Source organism: Pituophis catenifer, unplaced genomic scaffold (assembly GCF_029215685.1).
Source record: "Pituophis catenifer annectens isolate HBS135680 unplaced genomic scaffold, rPitCat1.0.hap2 SCAF_2, whole genome shotgun sequence".
Lineage (NCBI taxonomy): Eukaryota > Metazoa > Chordata > Lepidosauria > Squamata > Colubridae > Pituophis > Pituophis catenifer.
In genome coordinates this window covers 276,370,501-276,389,997 of record NW_027256882.1, presented here as the reverse complement: position 1 = coordinate 276,389,997, position 19,497 = coordinate 276,370,501, and the positions used below count along the sequence as shown (strand labels likewise).

Here is a 19,497-nt window from a genome sequence, read left to right as displayed (position 1 = left end):
GAGAGCACTTTTCATAGTACTTAAGACTACACAGACCATAGTAGTATCCTTTGATCTTAGTTCACTCCTCCACAAGCACTTTTTGGGGTAGATTTCCTGTTTCACCCCCTGCCTACTTGTCTGTATGTTTTTACTTCCCGTTGCCTGTGGTTACTTTATTCATGAGTGCACTCTAGAAGGAGTTATAAAATCACAATGCAAGCTGATGTTTCTCATATTTAGTTTCTCTTCTCCTCCTGCAAGGTAGAAAGAATGTGAACGTGAAAAGATGGCAAAACCAAATCTGATTGTGTACACCTACTTTTTTATCTTCCTTCCTTTTACTTCTTCAGAAAGTGGCTCTGGGTCGGAAACATCTATAGGATATGGTAAGTCACTCCAACTTTTTCCTTCTCGCAAAAATTCCAAACAAGGGAAGTGAAAATTTCCAAATATGTAATGCAAAGAATCTTGTTATTGTGTATTTTGAAAGGCAAATATCCTGCCACCTTGATGTACTAATTTATTGTATACTTTTGTTTTTAGTTTAATTTACAATCAGTGTGTATAAATACAACAATAAATCGCATTAAACTTAAACTTGAAACAACAAACTGCTGCACGATTATCAGATGTAGGCACTGGTGTTCTAACCCTCAATCAACATTTATTATTGGAATAAATATTATTTACTATATTAGAAATATAGCACAGAGTTAATTTTTCTTTCAGAGTATAACGCTGGTGCTTGTTTTCCTAAATTTTGCCAACAAAAAGTAATGTAAGTTTAGATTTTATTATTGTTATTGTATAAATCAGCATTCTTAAAAAGGTTCAAGCCACCAGCTGAAAAATGCTGCTAAATAAAACCTGAATTCTAGTACCCAGCAAGAACCAGAATTTTTCAGTATTCAGCTGTGTGTCATATTCTTTCAGGCCCTTAATAATCTTATTAAGATGGTCAGGGACAATTGCTGGAGGAAGCAACTAGCACTTTGTCTTTAATTAGGGATGTGCATTTAACCTGGGTGCTTTAAAGTTTATTTTTCTTGGGCTAGGATGAGAAACTTACTCTGAAAAATGCAACATTATGTCTCTCTGCAATGGGGAGACTCACCAAATGTTTATAAAAGCATCGCATCATACACAATTAATGAAATATGCAGGCACAAGAAACTTTTTTGTATACAGGATTCTTGATTAATTTCAGACAAGGCACTGTACAAAGGGGTTTTATGTAAAGGCAAGTTTCAAGCTAGAGACGTATGTTCCCTTTTCGAAAAAATCTCCCCTATGCAGGGTTATATTTAGCAAATTACATGGTAATTAGACAGAATGCCCAGTTCTTAAAGCCAAAAGCAATAAACTTAATTCATAAAACAGACAATGAAAAACTAAAACTTCAGCTTCAACTGCAACAATACATGAGCACAAAATAGATACAAACTCAAGGTAAACGCTCCAAACTTCATTGCAGAAAATACGACTTCAGCAACAGAGTGGTCAATGCCTGGAATGCACTACCTGACTCTGTGGTTTCATCCCCATAACTTTAACCTTAGACTGTCTACTGTTGACCTCAGTCCATTCCTAAGAGGTCTGTAAGGGGCGTGCCTACCATCCCTGTCCTACTGTCCCCATTTATTTGTATCCATTTCCTGTATTCATAATCGTGTTTATACTTATATCTGTTATCTTATAAGTGTTTGACAAATAAATAAATTATTATTATTAATAATAATAATAATAATAATAATAATAATAATAATAATAGGAAGCTGTTCAAAGTGCAGCAAACCAAGAATTAATATAGGAAAACAGCGATGCAAACTCGGGCTGACAGCTGATGTAATAAAGCACTGCATGGACAGTTCCTTGAAAAGATCCAAGGAAAAGTAGACAAGGAAAAGACCTGGTTATGGCTGACCAACGGAACATTGAAGAAAGAGACAGAAGGCCTGATTCTTGCAGCCCAAGAACAAGCCATGAGAACAAATGTAATCAAAGCCAGAACAGAAAGATCTGCTGATGACCCCAAATGCAGACTCTGCAAAGAAGCGGATGAAACCATTGACCACATACTGAGCTGTTGCAAGACAATAGCTCAGACTGACTACAAACAACGTCACAACACAGTCGCTCAGATGGTCCACTGGAACTTGTGTCACAACTACCATCTGCCTGTAGCAAAGAACTGGTGGGATCATAAGCCTGAAAAAGTGGTCGAAAATGAGCATGCAAAACTGCTGTGGGACTTCTGAATACAGACTGACAAAGTTTTAGAACACAATACCCCGGATATCACAATTGTGGAGAAGAAAAAAGTGTGGATCGTTGACATTGCCATACCTGGGACAGCAGAATCGACGAGGAACAACTTGAAAAAGTCACCAGATATCAGGACTTGAGAATAGAACTGCAGAGACTCTGGCATAAACCAGTGCAGGTGGTCCCAGTGGTACTCGGCACACGGGGGGCTGTGCCTAAAGACCTAGGCAAGCACTTAAAAACAATTGGTGCTGACAAGATCACCATTGGTCAGCTGCAGAAGGCCACCTTACTGGGATCTGCTCGCATAATCCGCCGATACATCACACAGTCCTAAACGCTTGGGAAGTGTTCGACTAGTGATTTGTGATACGAAATCCAGCATGGTCATCTCGTTTGCTGTGTATACTGTCATTTTTGTGTATATAATAATAATAATAAGAATAAGAATAACAATAACAATAACAATAATAAACTTCTTCTTTCTCCTTCTCTCCTGCTTTCTCCTTCACCTCCTTGGCAGTTAATAAAGTAATAAGAACAAAAATCAAGCTGAGATTATTTATAAAATTAATCCTCAACTGTTTTTGGGTATTGGTAATAAGAAGCACTATTTTATAGTGACTGTCCTCCCCATGTGGGACAGGTTCTAGTGGAGATACGGGAGTTCTAAGGCCTCAGTTGTGGGGTGAACTCTCAACTAAATTCTCTGTCCTCTCCTATTTAATATCCACATTAATTGGGGGGGGGCTCATCCATTGACATGGATCACATTTCATCTGTTATGCTAATGATATACATTTGTACATTTCCCCAGGCTGAATAGGCCATGTGCTGTTCAAGTGCCAGGAGCCTGCTAGGTTTTGGATTGGGAGGAATAAACTCAGGCTTAATCACAGCAAGTCCAAGGTGTTTTGGGTTCATAGACCATCTAAGAATAGGATATTCCATCTTTGGTTTCTGGATGGCGTTACACTCCCTCATTTGGAACTGGTAATCTGGGGGTTCTTTTGAACTCATGGCTTCTGTTTAAACAGGATCTGGCAGCTGTGGCCAAGAGGACCTTTGCCCAAGTTCATCTCATGTACCAGTTATGACTGCCTTGTACATGGTCATTCATGTCTGGGTCACATCCCAGACGTGTTACTACAATATTTTCACATGGATGCTACAGCTGCTCTAGAATGCAGCAGTTGAGTAAACTAGCCACACTCTGTTTTGCCCATGTAACACTAGTAGGATGAAATTGGTGAGAATTGAGCTGCTTGCCAATGGACTTCCAGATGTGATTTAAGGTACTGGTTGTCATCTTTAAAGTCTTGTGTAGCTTAGCTGAATGTATCTTCAGAACTCCATGCTTTCAGTAGTATGGGATCACTAGGGTATGATCCCTATTCTAAGAGAATGTAGGGCATCAGGTGCCCTACAAGTAGGCCTTTCCCTCTCCATCCCCACCCCGAAAGAATATTTTACTTAAAATTACTTCCGTTCCAGCCCTTAGAGTTTATGAAATTCTGGTTGTTCCAGAAAACCTTTGGTGATTATAAGCTATTGTTGTTATGGACAGTTTTAACCCTTGTTATAATGGCTGGTTTTCTTAATGCGCTGAGTCTCAAACTTAGCCAACACTTTTAAAATAGGCTTTTTCTTAGTAGTAGTTGGGAGTTTTATGTATCCATCTACCTGATTTATACACACAATTGTCTTGGATAGAATGTGGATGCATTTCTCATGGAAAGTCTGGTGGCATGGGTTGCTCTGTGGATTTATAGGAGCATAATATCCAGGAAGAAACCTAGTTTCTTTATTATTGCTAGTACGATGCACTTTTGGTTAGATGATGTCATCTGTTTATCCCAATCATCTATGGCAGAGGTCTTCAAACTTGGCAGCTTTAAGACTTGTGGACTTCAACTCCCAGAATTCTCCAGCCAGCTATGCTGGGAGTTGAATTCTGAATTCTGGGAGTTGAAGTCCACAAGTCTTAAAGCTGCCAAGTTTGAAGACCTCTGATCTATGGGATAAACAATACATCAGGCATGTATCAAAGAGCAGGCATTGCTGAACGTTATGCTAAGGTAAACTCATAGTGGACAGAGCAGACTGAGAAAGTACCATTCACGGGAGAAAAAGAATTCTTCCATTTTCCAAGCGATATTGCAAATTTGCACTGGGTTTTAAAATGAGAATCTGTTAGTATCACAAGTGCTCTTCAGAAAAGGTTTAAAATTACCCTCTGCTCTCAGTACTTTCAATATGGATTTATATATTTACCAGAAGAAAAAAAAATGCTATTATAATTTAGTCCTTGTGGATTTCCAAAATGATTCTATTCTATGCAGCAAGTTATGAGGGAAAAAATTAATTGAGCAAAGTTTGATGAAAATGCCCATTTGTTGTTGAGAAATTCCCACAAAATCTGCTTCATAAAGTGTATGCAAACTATGTCCCACAGTATCCTTTACATTTTCACATTGCAGGATGACCTCTGCAACCTACAGCTTGAAAAGTTTTACGTTAGTGCTGTGCAAGCATTCTAGGGAATATGCAGATGAAATAAGAAGGGCAATTACCATGAGTCATAAGAAAAGAGCAATTGCTCAAAAGTTTTCTTGGTAGTCTAAATTCTTTGATCTAGAGAAGAATGTGTTGGCACTTTTCTTTAAGTACCTTATTAACCAGGGAGCAATCGCTTTCTTTTTTTTATGCTTACAGCTCATTTTATCAAGAGAAAAGTGATAAAATTAAAAGCATCCAGTGCACTGAGAAAATAAAACTTACTTGCTAGTGAATTAATTAACATGAAGTCAATTCAACAGACAAAGCTTACAAGAAAAGCAAGGAGTTTTACAGGATGCTGAAAAAACATCAAAAAGAAGGAACTGTTGGTTTCTTGAAAGGGAATTTCAAATGCAACCACACACACACAACTTGTTTTCTGTATTCCTTCAAGAGAGACCTATCATTTGGATTTTCTTTTTAGTTCCTCATATCAATATCAGAGGAGGCATTCTTGCGTTCTTGGTGGTAAGTCACATAATGTCCTAAACATTATAATAATTAAATAGAAGAAGAAATGGAGGGAAAGAAGTCAGTTTCATTTTCAGGAATGAATCTGTGTAGTCTACTTTGTTTGACAAGGCTCCTTATAAAGTGCTTTAAATCTGAAATTTGAGGGATTTATCTTGTGATTCTTTCCCCTTAGGTACTTGTGCGGACGATGAGCAAGAAAGCAGCTTTAAGTGTTTCACTCAAATGCCAGTATTCGAAAGCACTTTCGTAATTTGTGATGCTACTGGGACAGAGATGAACCTGAATGAGACAAATGCCAGTTTTTCTGTGTAAGAACTTGTATAATGTGTTCAAACATTATTACTTGGGTGCTAGAAGATTAATACAATGAAAAAAATTGGCTGCAGAATTTGGGGGATGCGATTTGGGATGGGTCCTGTAGCTTCAGAAATTGGTTGTGGGATACTTATTTGGTCTGCGGATGAATGCTTAACTAGTCTTAACTTAATCTGTTTTTAGAGTCTAGTAAAACCTACAGATTACTTCTCAGAAAAATATATTTAAATGCATAAAAGAAAATATATTGGTACAGGAAAGACTTAATGGAGATCAGACAATGAATTCTAGAGCTCTAGAATGCCTTGAATGGATTTTTAAACACAAAAGCACTTTTGAAATGCAAGCTGTGTTGACTATGACCAAATTACATGTGTTTGGGGAAAACAGTGCACATAACCAAATATATTCTGGTTTTTATTTTTCAATGTATAATAATTTTTCTGAATGTTTTTGGAATCTAGAGTTCATAAATTAACCGGTTGCCTGCATTCATTACTGAATAAAAAAGCTAAATTTCAGTTAGAGGGTAGTAAAAATAAAGTTGTAATCTTTTTTTACATCCAAATCCATGGACCTCCTGAAATCTACCCACAAACTCCTAAGGGGTCTTTGGTTGCAGATTAAGAACCCCTGTCTTAGATCATAAATCCTCAAATCATACTATATCTGCAACTTTCTTAGCCTCATGATAGAAACAAAAAGGGTAGATTTTGAGATACTTTAGCAAAGGATGTTAACAGTGGTGGGATTCAATCAGTTCGCACCTATTCGGGAGAACCAGTTGTTAACTTTCTAAGCAGTTCAGAGAATCGGTTGTTGGAAGAAATCTTATTTTGTTTTTTTCCACTTTACAGGGCTAATCCTGTAAGGAAGGCAGAAAGGAAGCATTCTGGTGTTGTTTCTAGCCTAATCTTTATGGCCCTGCTTACAGAAACTGCCTCTTTGATTAACCCTTATTACATTGTAACAGCTAAGGTGAAGCACCCATCAACGTGAGTGACGTTGAGTTGGCCATGCCCACACGGTCACATGACCACCAAGCCAAGCCTACCCAGCTGGTCATTAGGGCAGAGAACCGGTTGTTAAATTATTTGAATCCCACCACTGGATGTTAACGTTACTGAGAAATTTACAAGAAAGTTGTATATAGCATAATAGTGCTGATTATTAAGTTGGCCCTTGCTTTTAACTTAATTAGCTGATAAAGCACATGATTTTTCCTGGCTTTTCAGGACTATGAAGTTTGGTAAAGGAAAATGGACTTTGCCATAAAAATGAATGGATGTCAAAAATAAGACAGAAAAGATTTCTTATTGCTAATAATTCTAGCCCAAGGATACTCTTATTAACCAGTTGCTCTTTTGGGGTGGGGCATATGTAAACAACACAACTCAAAGCATTTTTATTTTAACTACAGATATATTACATGCAGAGGTGGGTTTCAGCAGGTTCTGACCAGTTCTGGAGAAACAGTAGCAGAAATTTTGAGTAGTTCGGCGAACCGGTAGTAAAAATTCTGACTGGCCCCGCCCCCATCTATTCCCTGCCTCCCGAGTCCCAGCTGATCGGGAGGAAATGGGGATTTTGCAGTAACCTTCCCCTGGAGTGGGAAGGGAATGGAGATTTTACAGTATCATTCCCCTGCCACACCAATCCAGCCACACCCACCAAGCCACACCCCAGGACCGGTAGTAAAAAATTTTGAAACCTACCACTGATTACATGACTTCATTTGTAGAACACCTGACAATACTGAAATGTAGAAAGCGAGGATTCCTCAGATATAATATTTGGTCAATTGGGGAAATTAGAAGACATTAAAAGAATCTTTTTGCCTTAATGTCCAGCTAGTTTGGAATACAGTGAATCAGGAAAAGTGTAGGATAGCTGTTGTATTTGAGTAGTTTAAGATTGTGTATTGTTCTGTAAACACAAATTAACTCAGTATCAATTTTTTACTTATCTATCAAACTATAAAAGTAATTTTTCTGCCCAAAGTTCTCACATGGTCTCTCAATTACATGACCAAAACAATCACAATGCTTCCTCTGAAGCTTGCAATGACTACAGTTTCCTAACTATGAGATTCTATAGCAGCTTTCAAGCTACAGTGTAAGTTCTAATGAACTGACTAGCTCTCTGAAGGTCTATGTTATCCTGCTTTTCGATTTTTTCCAGATCCAGTTTGGGTAGACAGGTTTTCCAAAATTTCATTGCTACACCATATTTTGTCACAGGTATGAGACTCAACCCCGACCTTGCTTCATGAAAAATCACCTTGTCGGCAATTGTTCTATAGACAACATTGATCTTATTGGTGATTTGGATGTTTGCTTGACAATCACTTTGACCAATCCTTGCAAAAACTGCCGGAAATTGAAAGCTGTTCATATCGGTAAGCAAATGTATAGTGTGGGATCCATTTGGATTCATTTTTGAACCTGTTCAAAACAAGGGCAACATGAAGTTTAGTTATATCAAGACAGGGTCCAAAGACTCGCGGCCAATTATGTTCTTCCATTTCCAAATTTGGAGGAAGAAGATGGGATCTCTACTGCCAGAAGAATGTTATGGCGTTGATCCAAACCATGGAAAGGGATCTGTTTGCACAAGTGGAAGATTGTACATAGTTCAAAGCAATTGCCCTCTAGATCAATTTTGTTCAACTTCAGCAAGTTTACAATGTGTAGACTTCAACTACCAGAATTGTATGCTGACTGAGGAAATCTGGGAATTGAAGTTCTCAGATCTTAAAGTTACTGAGGTTGAAAAACACTGTTCTAGATTCCCAGATGCAAAATAAGTACAATACATCATTTCCTTAACTATTTAGATATGTATTTTAGCCACTGAATTAACACTGAAATGATGCTTCCATGCCAAAAAATAAGTTTGATTAATTTATGAATATTATTGTATGCATAACTACTCAGAAGGAAGCTTCCCTGTTTAATCAGGCTTTCCGGGGTCACGTTCCTATCACTGCAGCTTTAATATATTGTAGCTTACAAGCATGAAAACAGGCATGCTAGTATGTAGTAGAAATAATTTCTTTTAATAATTGTTGCTTTTTGGTTGGATTCTGAGTCTAGAGGTGATGAAGTTTGAGTAAAGGAGGAGAAGAGGTCAAAATATTAGTTACCCACGCTCAAATAAGTCATCCACATTTATGAAGAGGTAGTTCTCGATTTACGACCCAGTTGGGACAAGAATGTCCATTCCTAAGCAAGGCAGTTGTGAAATGAGTCAGGTCTGAATTTATCATTTGTCTCCCCATGGCTGTTAAGTGAATCACTGTAATTGTTAAGTGAATCACATGGTCTTTAAGCAATTTTGGCTTCCTGTATTAACTGGAGCCCCCTGGAAAGGTAACAAATGACAATCACATGACCCTGGGACAACACAACCATTGTAACTACCTACCAGTTGCCAAGTGCCTGAATTTTGATCACATGACTGTGAGGATGCTGCAATGGACATAAGTGTGTGGACCAGTCATAAGTCACCTTTTTCCAGTATCGTAACTTCAAATAGCCATTAAATGAATGGTTCTTAGTCAAGGACTATCAATCAATGAGAATAGAGCTAGAAGCAGTGGTGGGATTCAGCCAGTTCGCACCACTTCAGGAGAACCGGTTGTTAACTTTCTGAGCAGTTTGGTGAACTGGTTGTTGGAAGAAATCATTAGGCCAGAGAACCGGTTGTTTAATTATTTGAATCCCACCACTGGCTAGAAGAAACCTTGGAGGTCTTCTAGTCTTCTAGACCTTAGTAATCTTCTAGACTACTGGTAATCTTCTAGACCAGTGATGGCGAATCTTTTCGGCACCGAGTGCCCAAACCGGAACGCACGTGCATGTGCAAGCACTGGAGCGCTAGAAACCTGAAGACCAGCTGGGCGGCACGCACATGCCCTGTTTTTTGGCTGTTTTGGGGACCGTTTTCAGGCCATTTTTCGGGCTGTTTTTCAGGACGTTTTGGGGACGTTTTTCAGGCCAAAAACAGCCCAAAAAATGGCCTGAAAAATGGGCCAGGAAACAGCCTGAAAATAGCCCAGAAAACAGCCTGAAAAATGGCCTGAAAAACAACCCCCAAAAGAGCCTTTTTTGGGGTAGTTTTCTGGGCCATTTCAAGGCCGTTTTCCGGTGCTCTGGTGCCTGCAAAGACCAGCTGGCTGGTGCGCCGGAAACCAGAAAAGCAGCTGGCGATGGTGTGCGTGTCCACAGTAAGGGCTTTGCGTGCCACCTCTGGCACGCGTGCCATAGGTTCGCCATCATGGTTCTAGACTACTGCATGGACTCATTTGAATTTGGGTTGACAATTTGCTTAAACAGCCAGCAGTTTAAGAATCCGTGCATGTGGTGTGTGATTTTCTGTGTGTATGTGCTGTTTATCTTTACATTGTTCTTTGCAGTTAAACCTGAAGCACCTTTTGGTCTAAATATCACCTACCAGGAAAAAGCAAATGAGTATCTTGTTCAATTCTCAACGCCACATGTAGCAAACGCATTCCTTGCAAACAAATTAATACATCAGTTAGCCTACCGACAAGAAAATACAAACTGGACTGTGAGTAAGAATGAGTAGTTTTGCATTTTCTACTTGCTTTCAGTGATATGCCTGCAAACAAGGCCTGTTTGTCGTATGATGCCATACAAACTACTGTATTTTTCGGAGTATAAGATGCACCTACCTTTTTTGGTGAGGAAAAGAAGAAAAAGAAATCTCCCTCTGCCTCTGAGCAATTTTGCCTCGTTGCAGCAAACAGCCTGCTTTACTTTCATTTTCGTTTTCAGCATAGCTTGATTAGCACAAGGGGAAAAAAAAAATCTGCTCCAGCAATTTATCTCTTTGCAGCAAGCAGAGAGCCCTGCGCAAAACAGCTGAGAGCAAATCAGCTGAGAGTCAGGAGGCCGATCCAATCAACTTGTGCTAATTAGGCTATGCTGAAGCTGAAAGGAGCTGGGTTTTTTTGCTGCTTGCTTGCAAGGAGGTAACTGCTGTGAGGCAGAGACCGAAGGGTAGGGGCCAGTGGGTGGGCAGGGCTACATTCGGTGTATAAGACGCACCTATTTTTTCACCCCCTTTTAGGGGGGGAAAAAGGTGCATCTTATACTCCGAAAAATACGGTATGTTCTGAGAGGCTGGGTTAATTTTTCTTTAGCCTGTGCCTAAATTTAAAAAGTTTAGAGTGAATAAAAAGCCAGTAGCTGTTTTAACTTCTAACAGGGAGTATAGGCTAGATTTTTAATTTCAAAAGCCAATGGAAATCAATATTTGAATGATGCTCATTCTATAAAGATATTTTTTTAAAAAAAAAATATATTGTCCAATAATGGATAGGTATCCTGGCCTAGCTGACATTACTTATCTCCAGTGTCTGCTTAAGGACGAACAGATTGTGATTACAGCGCAAATTGCTAGATTCTGCACAGCAGCACTGGGGATTCGTCTGGAACACGTGATGAATTCACTGTAGCTATTTTACACAACTAATGTAGCAAACCCTTTTGGATTATTACTCTTTTGTATTTTAGTATTTAACGACTACGGGCCTCACAGTTTAAGGATTGATATTCTAGTATAGTTAGGCCATGTGTAACTAACAGATTGGATGCCAAATTGGGATTTTAATACAGATTTTATCTATTATTTATTATTTTATTCTAGAATTTTTAACTGGATATCCCGAGTGTTTTTATTTGTTCTGGTCTCCGGTCTTTGACTGTAATAAACTTGATTTGATTTGAATGTTACCACTTGCTAATATCAATCTTCAATTATTCCTTCTTAACATTAGAAATTCCCCCCTGCTGTTATATCCAACTTTACCCCAGTAGTTCGTGATGAAAATAATTAACTGGCTGGGAACATGGAGAATTTAACGAGAAACATTCTTTTTTCTGAGGAAATGTTTTCCCCTCAAAAATTGTTTCTGTTAGTATCTAATGCAAACCATTGCTTGATTACAACAAAACAGATTTGTAATTCAGCTTACCAACATTGTTCGGGCAATGCTTTCAATTTGACCCAAACTTTCCAATTTAGCATCTGCTTAGTTTTAAATTTGGCCTCTGGCAGGATTTGGTATTAGGGTAACTAATGCAGATCCAGATTTATTTCTGCTAATACGTTTCCTTCTGTTTTGAATCCAAGACTTGAGTCGGCCTATTATGACTACAGAGTGTGAATGTCTTACGTTGTCCCAGTCCCAGATGCATTTCACAAAAGTTGGTACAGATAATCCCCGATTTAGGACTATAATTGAGCCCAAAATTAAATTATTCATTAACTGAGTATTGCCCCATTTTACGACCTTTCTTGCCACAGTTGTTAAGTGAATCACTGCAGCTGTGAGTAACAAGGTTGTTAAGTGAAGCAGGATTCCCCATTGACTCTGCTTGTCAGAAGGTCGCAAAAGGTGTTCACATGATCCCAGGACACTGCAATCCATCATCAATATGAACTAGTTGGCAAACACCCAAATTTTGATCAATGCAATGGCTGTCATTGAGCTCCTAATTTTGGGCTCAATTACGATTGTAACTCAAGGACTACATGTATTAGCTCTCTGAGTCACTGAGAATGAGTGGGCGGCCATATGAATTCTCATAAACAAACAAACAAACTATATTGACTTTTATTGGCTGTTCAGAATTTCAGTTAGATATTCTTCTCCGCAATGTCCAAATTAGCCAAAAACACAACCATCTTTTAAATGGATGTATGTGGTCTGTCACTGGGCTTCAACATTTTGTTGGAGAACAGACTATGAATGGAATAAAATAAAGAAGTGACTTCCATACTTCTTCACTTGTGGCAGTGGTCGGTTTTTACCGGTTCGCCCTAGTTCAGGTGAACCGGTAGCGGCAGTGGAAGGAGGCTCCGCCCACCTGCCCAGACGTTGTCACGGATGCTCTGCGCATGCGCAGAAGGTTCTGCGCACACGCGCGCTCACAGTTTCGAACCAGTAGTGAAGGTAAGTGGAAAGCACTACTGGCTTGTGGTATATGAATGCAGCCAAACATTCTGATCATGCGCCAATCAGATCATTTTCCATGAACAATTTAGTATATTTTCTTGATGCAAAATAATCTACTGGATGCCAGTATAGGATGTTGTCATATTCCCAGCCGAATTTGAAAAATACATTAAGGTAAAAAGGATTTCACTCAGGGGTGAAATGCTCCCGGTTCAGACCGGATCGCCCGATCCAGTAGCGATGACCGTGGGTGGTTCGGAAAACTGGTAGCAAAAATCCTGGCGCCCCCTGCCCATGCCCAGCTGAGCCGCGTGATCATCAGAGGCTTTTTTTTTTTACTTTTAAAAGCATTTTTTCTACAACTTCTTCAGCTGAAAACATGCTTTTAAAAGTAAAAAAAAAAAGCCTCTGATGATCGCACGGCTCAGTTGGGATCCCTGAGATCGTCAGCCTTAAAAAGCCTGACGATCCCAGCTGAGTTGCCTGATCGTCAGAGGCTTTTAAAATCATTTTTTTCTGCAACCTCTTAAGGTTGTAGAAAAAATGCTTTTAAAAGTAAAAAAAAAAGTTGGCCACGCCCACCCACTCACATTACCCCCCACCAAGCCACGCCCACAGAACCAGTAATAACAAATTTTACATTTCACCACTGATTTCACTGTGTAGAGATGAAACAATGTTGTTACAGGGAGCTGAGTATTTTTGTTTAACTTAACACAAAACTCTCAAATTTATTCTTGTCTTAGACCACCGAATCTAATTTTGTTAGATTAAAACTTCTGGGGAAGGAATTTGAGCCAGAAGTAATGTATGAGATGAAAGTTCGGTCAAGGCCCAACGGAAAGTATTACAAAGGCTACTGGAGTGACTGGAGCTCATCCCAATATTTCAAAACTTCAGCCAGAACATCAAGCGGAATAAGTGAGTCCAGATTTTTAATTTAATTCTTATTGGAAATCAAGAATTTCAGAAATATTTATAGCCTGGCGCAATGGCGAACCTGTTGGACTGTGACAAGGAAGTTTCTGTTTGATCATGCAACTCATTGGGTGACTTTGGACCTTTGTCCCTCTGAGCTCAACATCTGCGATGGAAGGTGCAGCTGGAGAAGGAATAATGGGGAGGGGGACATCGCCGCTTCCCAAAGAGAGGGGCCCAAAACAAGAGACTGAACAGTCCTGAACAGGATGGAGAACAGAGGAAAAGGTTCAGGGTAGCCACACCCTCAAATTCCCCAGGCTATATCTATTAGGTTAGAAGATTTAGCTTTAGTCTCGATTCTGTGGAAACAAATAAAGAACGGGTCTTGATTGATCTCACTGTTTCACCTTTGGACTTAGGCGTGATAAAAACCTCCTATGGTTAAAATGGGAAGAGGTCTGTCCGTCTGTCTGTCTGTCTGTCTGTCTATCATCTATCTATCTATCTATCTATCTATCTATCTATCTATCTATCTATCTATCTATCGTCTATCTATCTATCTCTCATCATCTCTCATCTATATCTATCTATCTCTCATCAATCTATCTATCATCTATCTATCTATCTATCTATCTATCTATCTATCTATCTTTCATCTATCTATCTATCTATCTATCTATCTATCTATCTATCTATCTATCTATCTATCTCCAGCCTTGACTTAGGCCTGATAACAACTTGTATGGTTATAATGGGAAGAGATCCGTATATATGCAGAATTAAATATAAAATTGGAATCTAAACCCAGTAAATAGCTGAATTTGGATAAATTCACAGAATCCTGACTGAGAAAAATTATATATCATATGGGTTAAATCATCATGGATCCAATTAAATGTTTCTAATATTTGGTGGCTAGCCCTGAAAAACTGGTAGCTCAACCAGACATTGGTGTCCTCCAGGAATGGGTGGGAGTGGAGTCAATAAAAAGGCAAAATGGCAGAAGTAATCCTCAACGGGAACTTGTCCAGACAGTCTCTGAGAATCAGATGCAATTGAAGGGAAGAAAAACAATACAGGTAATCCTCGACTTACAACAGTTCACTTAGTGACTGTTTGAAGTTACAACGGGGCTGAAAAAAGTGACTTATGTCCATTTTTCACACTTAGGACCATCCCCATGGTCATGTGATTTACATTTGGATGCTTGACAACTGACTCACATTTAAGACGGTTTCAGTGACCTGGGGTCATGTGTCAGCCTCCGCTTTTATATTGCTTGCTGGCTACGGCTGCCATTGAAACGGGGGGAGGGGGGAGCGGTCTGGATAGTTGGGAGGGGGGGAAGTGAGCTGGTGGAGTAAATTGGAGAAAGTTTTCCTCAGCGTTTCTCTGCAGCTGGGAGGCACGCTGATAACCAGTCAAGGTCAACTGTCCTGGCATACCAGAAGGATGGAGTCATCGGAAGCTGCACCCCACATGACCTCTTGGGGGGATGTGGATTGGATAATCCTGACTGGACCATTGGGGGGAGGGTAATTTTTGCGCCTACTGCCTCAGACCTTGTTTTTCTTTGGTTGCATTCAGTTCATACTCAGTAAAAGTACCTTTCTCTATGAAAATGGAGTCGGGGTTTTTCTTTCTTGAGTACTGAAAGGAGGCATACCTGACATCATGTGATCACCTTTTGTGGCCTTCTGACAAGCAAAGTCAATGGGGAAGCCAGATTCACTTAACAACCATGTGACTAATTTAACAACTGCAGTGATTCACTTAACAAATGTGGCAAGAAAAGTCGTAAAAAAGGGGCAAAACTCTCTTAACAAATTTCTCACTTAACAACATAAATTTTTGGCTCAATTGTGGCCATACGTTGAGGACTACCTGTACTTTGATTAGGTTCAAAAAATTTATACATCAACAAAGCTTTCTGAATATAACATGCCATTGTTATAACTACTACCAATACCAGTTAATAATTGACAATAGCCGATATATCATGACCAAACTCCAGGCCTTACCTATCAGATGTGATGTTAAATGATTAACATTTCTTTCATCATGTACTTTTCAAAGACACAAATAGCTGTGGGAAAGAATTTTTGGCAGGAAAATCACCATGCCTCCTTTCCAGATCCCTCCCCCCTATAGCTGTTTTGTAAAAGTAATACTGCATGGAGGAATGAGTACTATAATAGAGTAATTCTACTATGTTGACAATTTAGGATCTGTTTTCAGTCCATATAGAGAAGAGATTGGTCAGAAGCAGGACATTTAATTCTAGGTGAATTGGAAGAAAAGCAAACAAGAATCAGGGGCCACAGGTATCACCACAAACCCAGAAGAACGTTATGAGACCATGAAGTCCAAGAGTCCTTGATAATCAGAAGAATTGGAGCTTGGACATTGCCAGCTTCTGCTGCAGGAACTTTGGTGGAAGCAAAGTCGCCAATTTAATTCATTCCGTTGCTGAATTACTCAGTCAAGAATTTTCATGCAGTGTTTAAGTAAAATGTACCGTATGGTTGTTTAGTCCCATTAAACCTAGTCTTCCCTTCTACAATAGTGAAGAACAAAACTTTGTTCTTTGTTCCTCTTCTATAGAATGTCTTTTCTGCAGAAGACTGCAAGAATTGGTTTTGCAGTGTTCTTTCCTTAAGCATATACTGTACTTCCAACCTTTCTTGCTTGGATTTGTTGAATTATGGGTTAGCAATGTCAGATGGGAGACAAACATAAGATTTTGCATTGTTACAATGAGACCTGGAGTCATAATGTAAACACCTTCAATCTAGCGTCGCTATGTATCATAAGCGAGATAGGCAGAAGCTAGGCTAATGGCACAGAACAGAAGAGGGGTCTCCAACCTTGGCAACTTTAAGACTTGTGGACTTCAACCCCCAGAATTCCTCAGCCAGCAAAGCAAAGCTAGCTGAGGAACTCTGGAAGTTGAAGTCCACAAGTCTTAAAGTTGCCAAGGTTGGAGACCCCAGGAATAGAAGATATCCAGCACCAGAGCTCTGTCCTGGCAGGATATAAGTTTCTGGAGGTTAATTAATGGATGTCTCATATAATATGGATATTACCTGTAATGTCATGTTTTGATTCCCAAAGAAAAATCTCTTACTGTATCTATTTTTAGAGCTAAGATTTCTTTCCCCAGATAAAGTTGTCCTGATCACTGTATCCATTGCAAGCTTCTTCGTGCTTTTTGTTGTAATTCTTCTGGTCCCAATATTTTGGAAAAACAGGTAATTTTTTTTTTTAAAAAAGCACAATTCTAATTCATATAAGATTCATTCACAAAGGTGACTGAAAGATTGTTCCTAATTAACATTGTTTTTAATCTTCTTCAGGATCAAAGCAATTGTTTGGCCCACCATCCCTAACCATAAAAAAACTCTGGATAAATTCTGCCACAAACTAAGAAAGGTTAGTATTTTTACTTCAGGAAAAAGTAGACTTGCAGGCCTTCAACGTAAAATGAAATACAGGTAGTCCTCAACTTATGAACACAACTGAGCCCCAGACGTCTGTTGCTAAGCGAGATATACTTACCACAGTTCATTTTATGACCATTCAAAGTTACATCACTGAAAAAAAAAGTGATTTATGACCATTTTCCACACTTATGACTCTTGCACCATCCCCACGGTCACGTGATCAAAAGTGGGATACTTGGCAGCTGGTTCATATTTATGACGGTTGTAGGGCCCTGGGATCATGTGACCTTCTGACAATGAAGATTCACTTAACAGCCACATTATTAATTTAACAACTGCAGCGATTCACTTAACACCTGTGGCAAGCAACGTCATAAAATGGGGCAAAACTCACTTAATCAATGTCTCACTTAGCAATAGAAATATTGGGGTCCATTGTGGTTGTAAGTCGAGGACTACCTGTATATATATTTTTAATGAATTAATGTCTTTGCTTTACGACTTTGGAAATGTGTTGAATTAATTCCCTGATAAATATCTTCTTATCTGCGCAGAACTCCGACGCCAGTTTCTTTAACCCTGAGAGTTTGGGATATGTTGACATCCATAAGGTGGAGAGCATTCAGGCTAAATCAGAAGTCACCCACCTTCAGCCCCCATCATATAATCTGGATGCAGAGACTGAGGATTTGGTGGAACCAAAAAGTAACTTCAACCATATTCATCATGGATGGTTGAAGCTCCCTCTGGCATATGAAGGAATGTGGTCAACAGAGATGAAAGACAAGCTCTACGGTGGAAGTGAGAACATCTCTGACGATCATTCACTCCTCAGCATCAATTTATACAATGAGGGCAGAATTGCCGACCAACACGGCTGGAACAGCAATGATCTGTGTAAATATTCCATTGTCCCAATGGACCACATTTTCCCCCCTGAATTAAAAACAGGCTCTTGTGACCACACTTATTCCAATGGCGAGACCAGGGTATTAAATAAAGAAGAAACCTACGTCACAATGGCAAGCTTTTTTGAAAATAAGGGGCTCTAGGAGTGCTTTTTCAAAAGGCAACTGGACTTCGTTTTTCCTTGAAGATGTTTCATTTCTCATTTAAGAAGCTTCTTCAGAACAGATTTGAAGAAGCTTGATGAGAAATGAAACATCTTCAAGCAAAAACAAAGAAAGTCCATTTGCCCTTTGAAAAAGAGACAACCCTGGATGACTGAGAATCTCCACAGACATTATTTTCTGAAGTTAGTTAAGATTCAGAACAAAATGAATTATTAGGAATTAATTTTCCTAATTAGGAATTAATTTTCTATCTACTGCTATTTTTATCTGGCTTCAAGAACCCAAGTCTGAATGACTGGATAGGAATTATGACGGTGCAGATATTGGAGAATTTCCACCTCTTCCTTATTATGATTCAGCAGTAATCAGACAATGCTGGAGCACTTGATCTTGTGGATGTATCTTGTGATTCCTGACCGTTTAATGAAAAATAAAACTGGCTGAATTGGAGCAAAGTCCAGCAATGTAGCATCCTTTTTTCCAGAGTAACTAGGAAGAAGCTCTGAACATTCAGAAAAGGGACAATAGTGTAGTCCATCCTTTTTGCTGCTCCCCAATATTTGCTGCTCCCCAAGAAGTTCTGTGTTGTTATTGGGATTGGTAGATTTTTCTCCTGTCTTAATTTGAGAACTTCCCTCCTTAAGGCCACTCCATGTCTTGGTCCATACAATGCCTTGTGGATATGAATAATATAAACTGTATGTTATGTGAAGTAGTATTTTATTTTGCCTGTAATAATATAGTATGTCTATATTACTAGCTATAGTGATCAGTTCATCAATATAGTGCCTTCCCCAACCTTTTGAGCATCAGGGACTGGTTCTGTGGAGAGAGGTTTTCCTGCGGACCAGGTGGGGTGGGGGTGGGGCATGGTTTTATGTGCTGCTTGCATCCCGTGGATGGGACTTTGCTTATTTGTGCTGCCTGATTTCTGGCAAGCCGCAGGCCAGGGCCGGGCCAGGGACTGGGGGTTGGGTACCCCTGCATTAATATCTATAACTATTCCAGTTAACACTTGAATTCCATTATATAATTTCACTGCTGCTTTTGATTTAGCTTTCTCCAAGAAATATTCAAGGAATGCTAAAACAATTTAAAAAATTTTTTTATCATGATGTATCCTATATTTTTTCAATAGATGTATAATCTAGCCTTGTACTTATCATGTTATTCACTGCTATGTTTCATTTTTATAAGGAGTGGTTTCATATGGTTAATTTTTTATTTTGATGGAATAATAGTTATGTTTGTATAACTATAATAAATGTCTTTGAATTGGATGCTGACGTGGCATTTAAATAAAGTCATTAAGAAAGTCAATGTTAGCCAGTAGATTTAATTTTAATCCATGAGCATTATTTATGAATAATACCTACAGCTTTCTTCCATTTGTCTTGCCTAAACAGAAGGTAGTAAATCATTGTAGCCAAATATTTATTGCCAACAAAATTATGGACTAGGGCAGTGATGGCTAACCTTT

General features: G+C 39.1%; 1 protein-coding gene across 1 annotated transcript; it reads left to right on the top strand.

Annotated features, from left to right (window-relative positions):
- Positions 1 to 268: 268 nt before the first annotated feature.
- Positions 269 to 17,996, top strand: IL7R (interleukin 7 receptor). The gene is made up of 8 exons (XM_070935949.1): positions 269 to 368; positions 5,453 to 5,588; positions 7,836 to 7,993; positions 10,013 to 10,167; positions 13,327 to 13,501; positions 16,644 to 16,752; positions 16,858 to 16,933; positions 17,499 to 17,996. Exons 1-8 carry the CDS (start codon positions 269 to 271, stop codon positions 17,994 to 17,996), a joined length of 1,407 nt encoding a protein of 468 aa, XP_070792050.1.
- Positions 17,997 to 19,497: the final 1,501 nt, after the last annotated feature.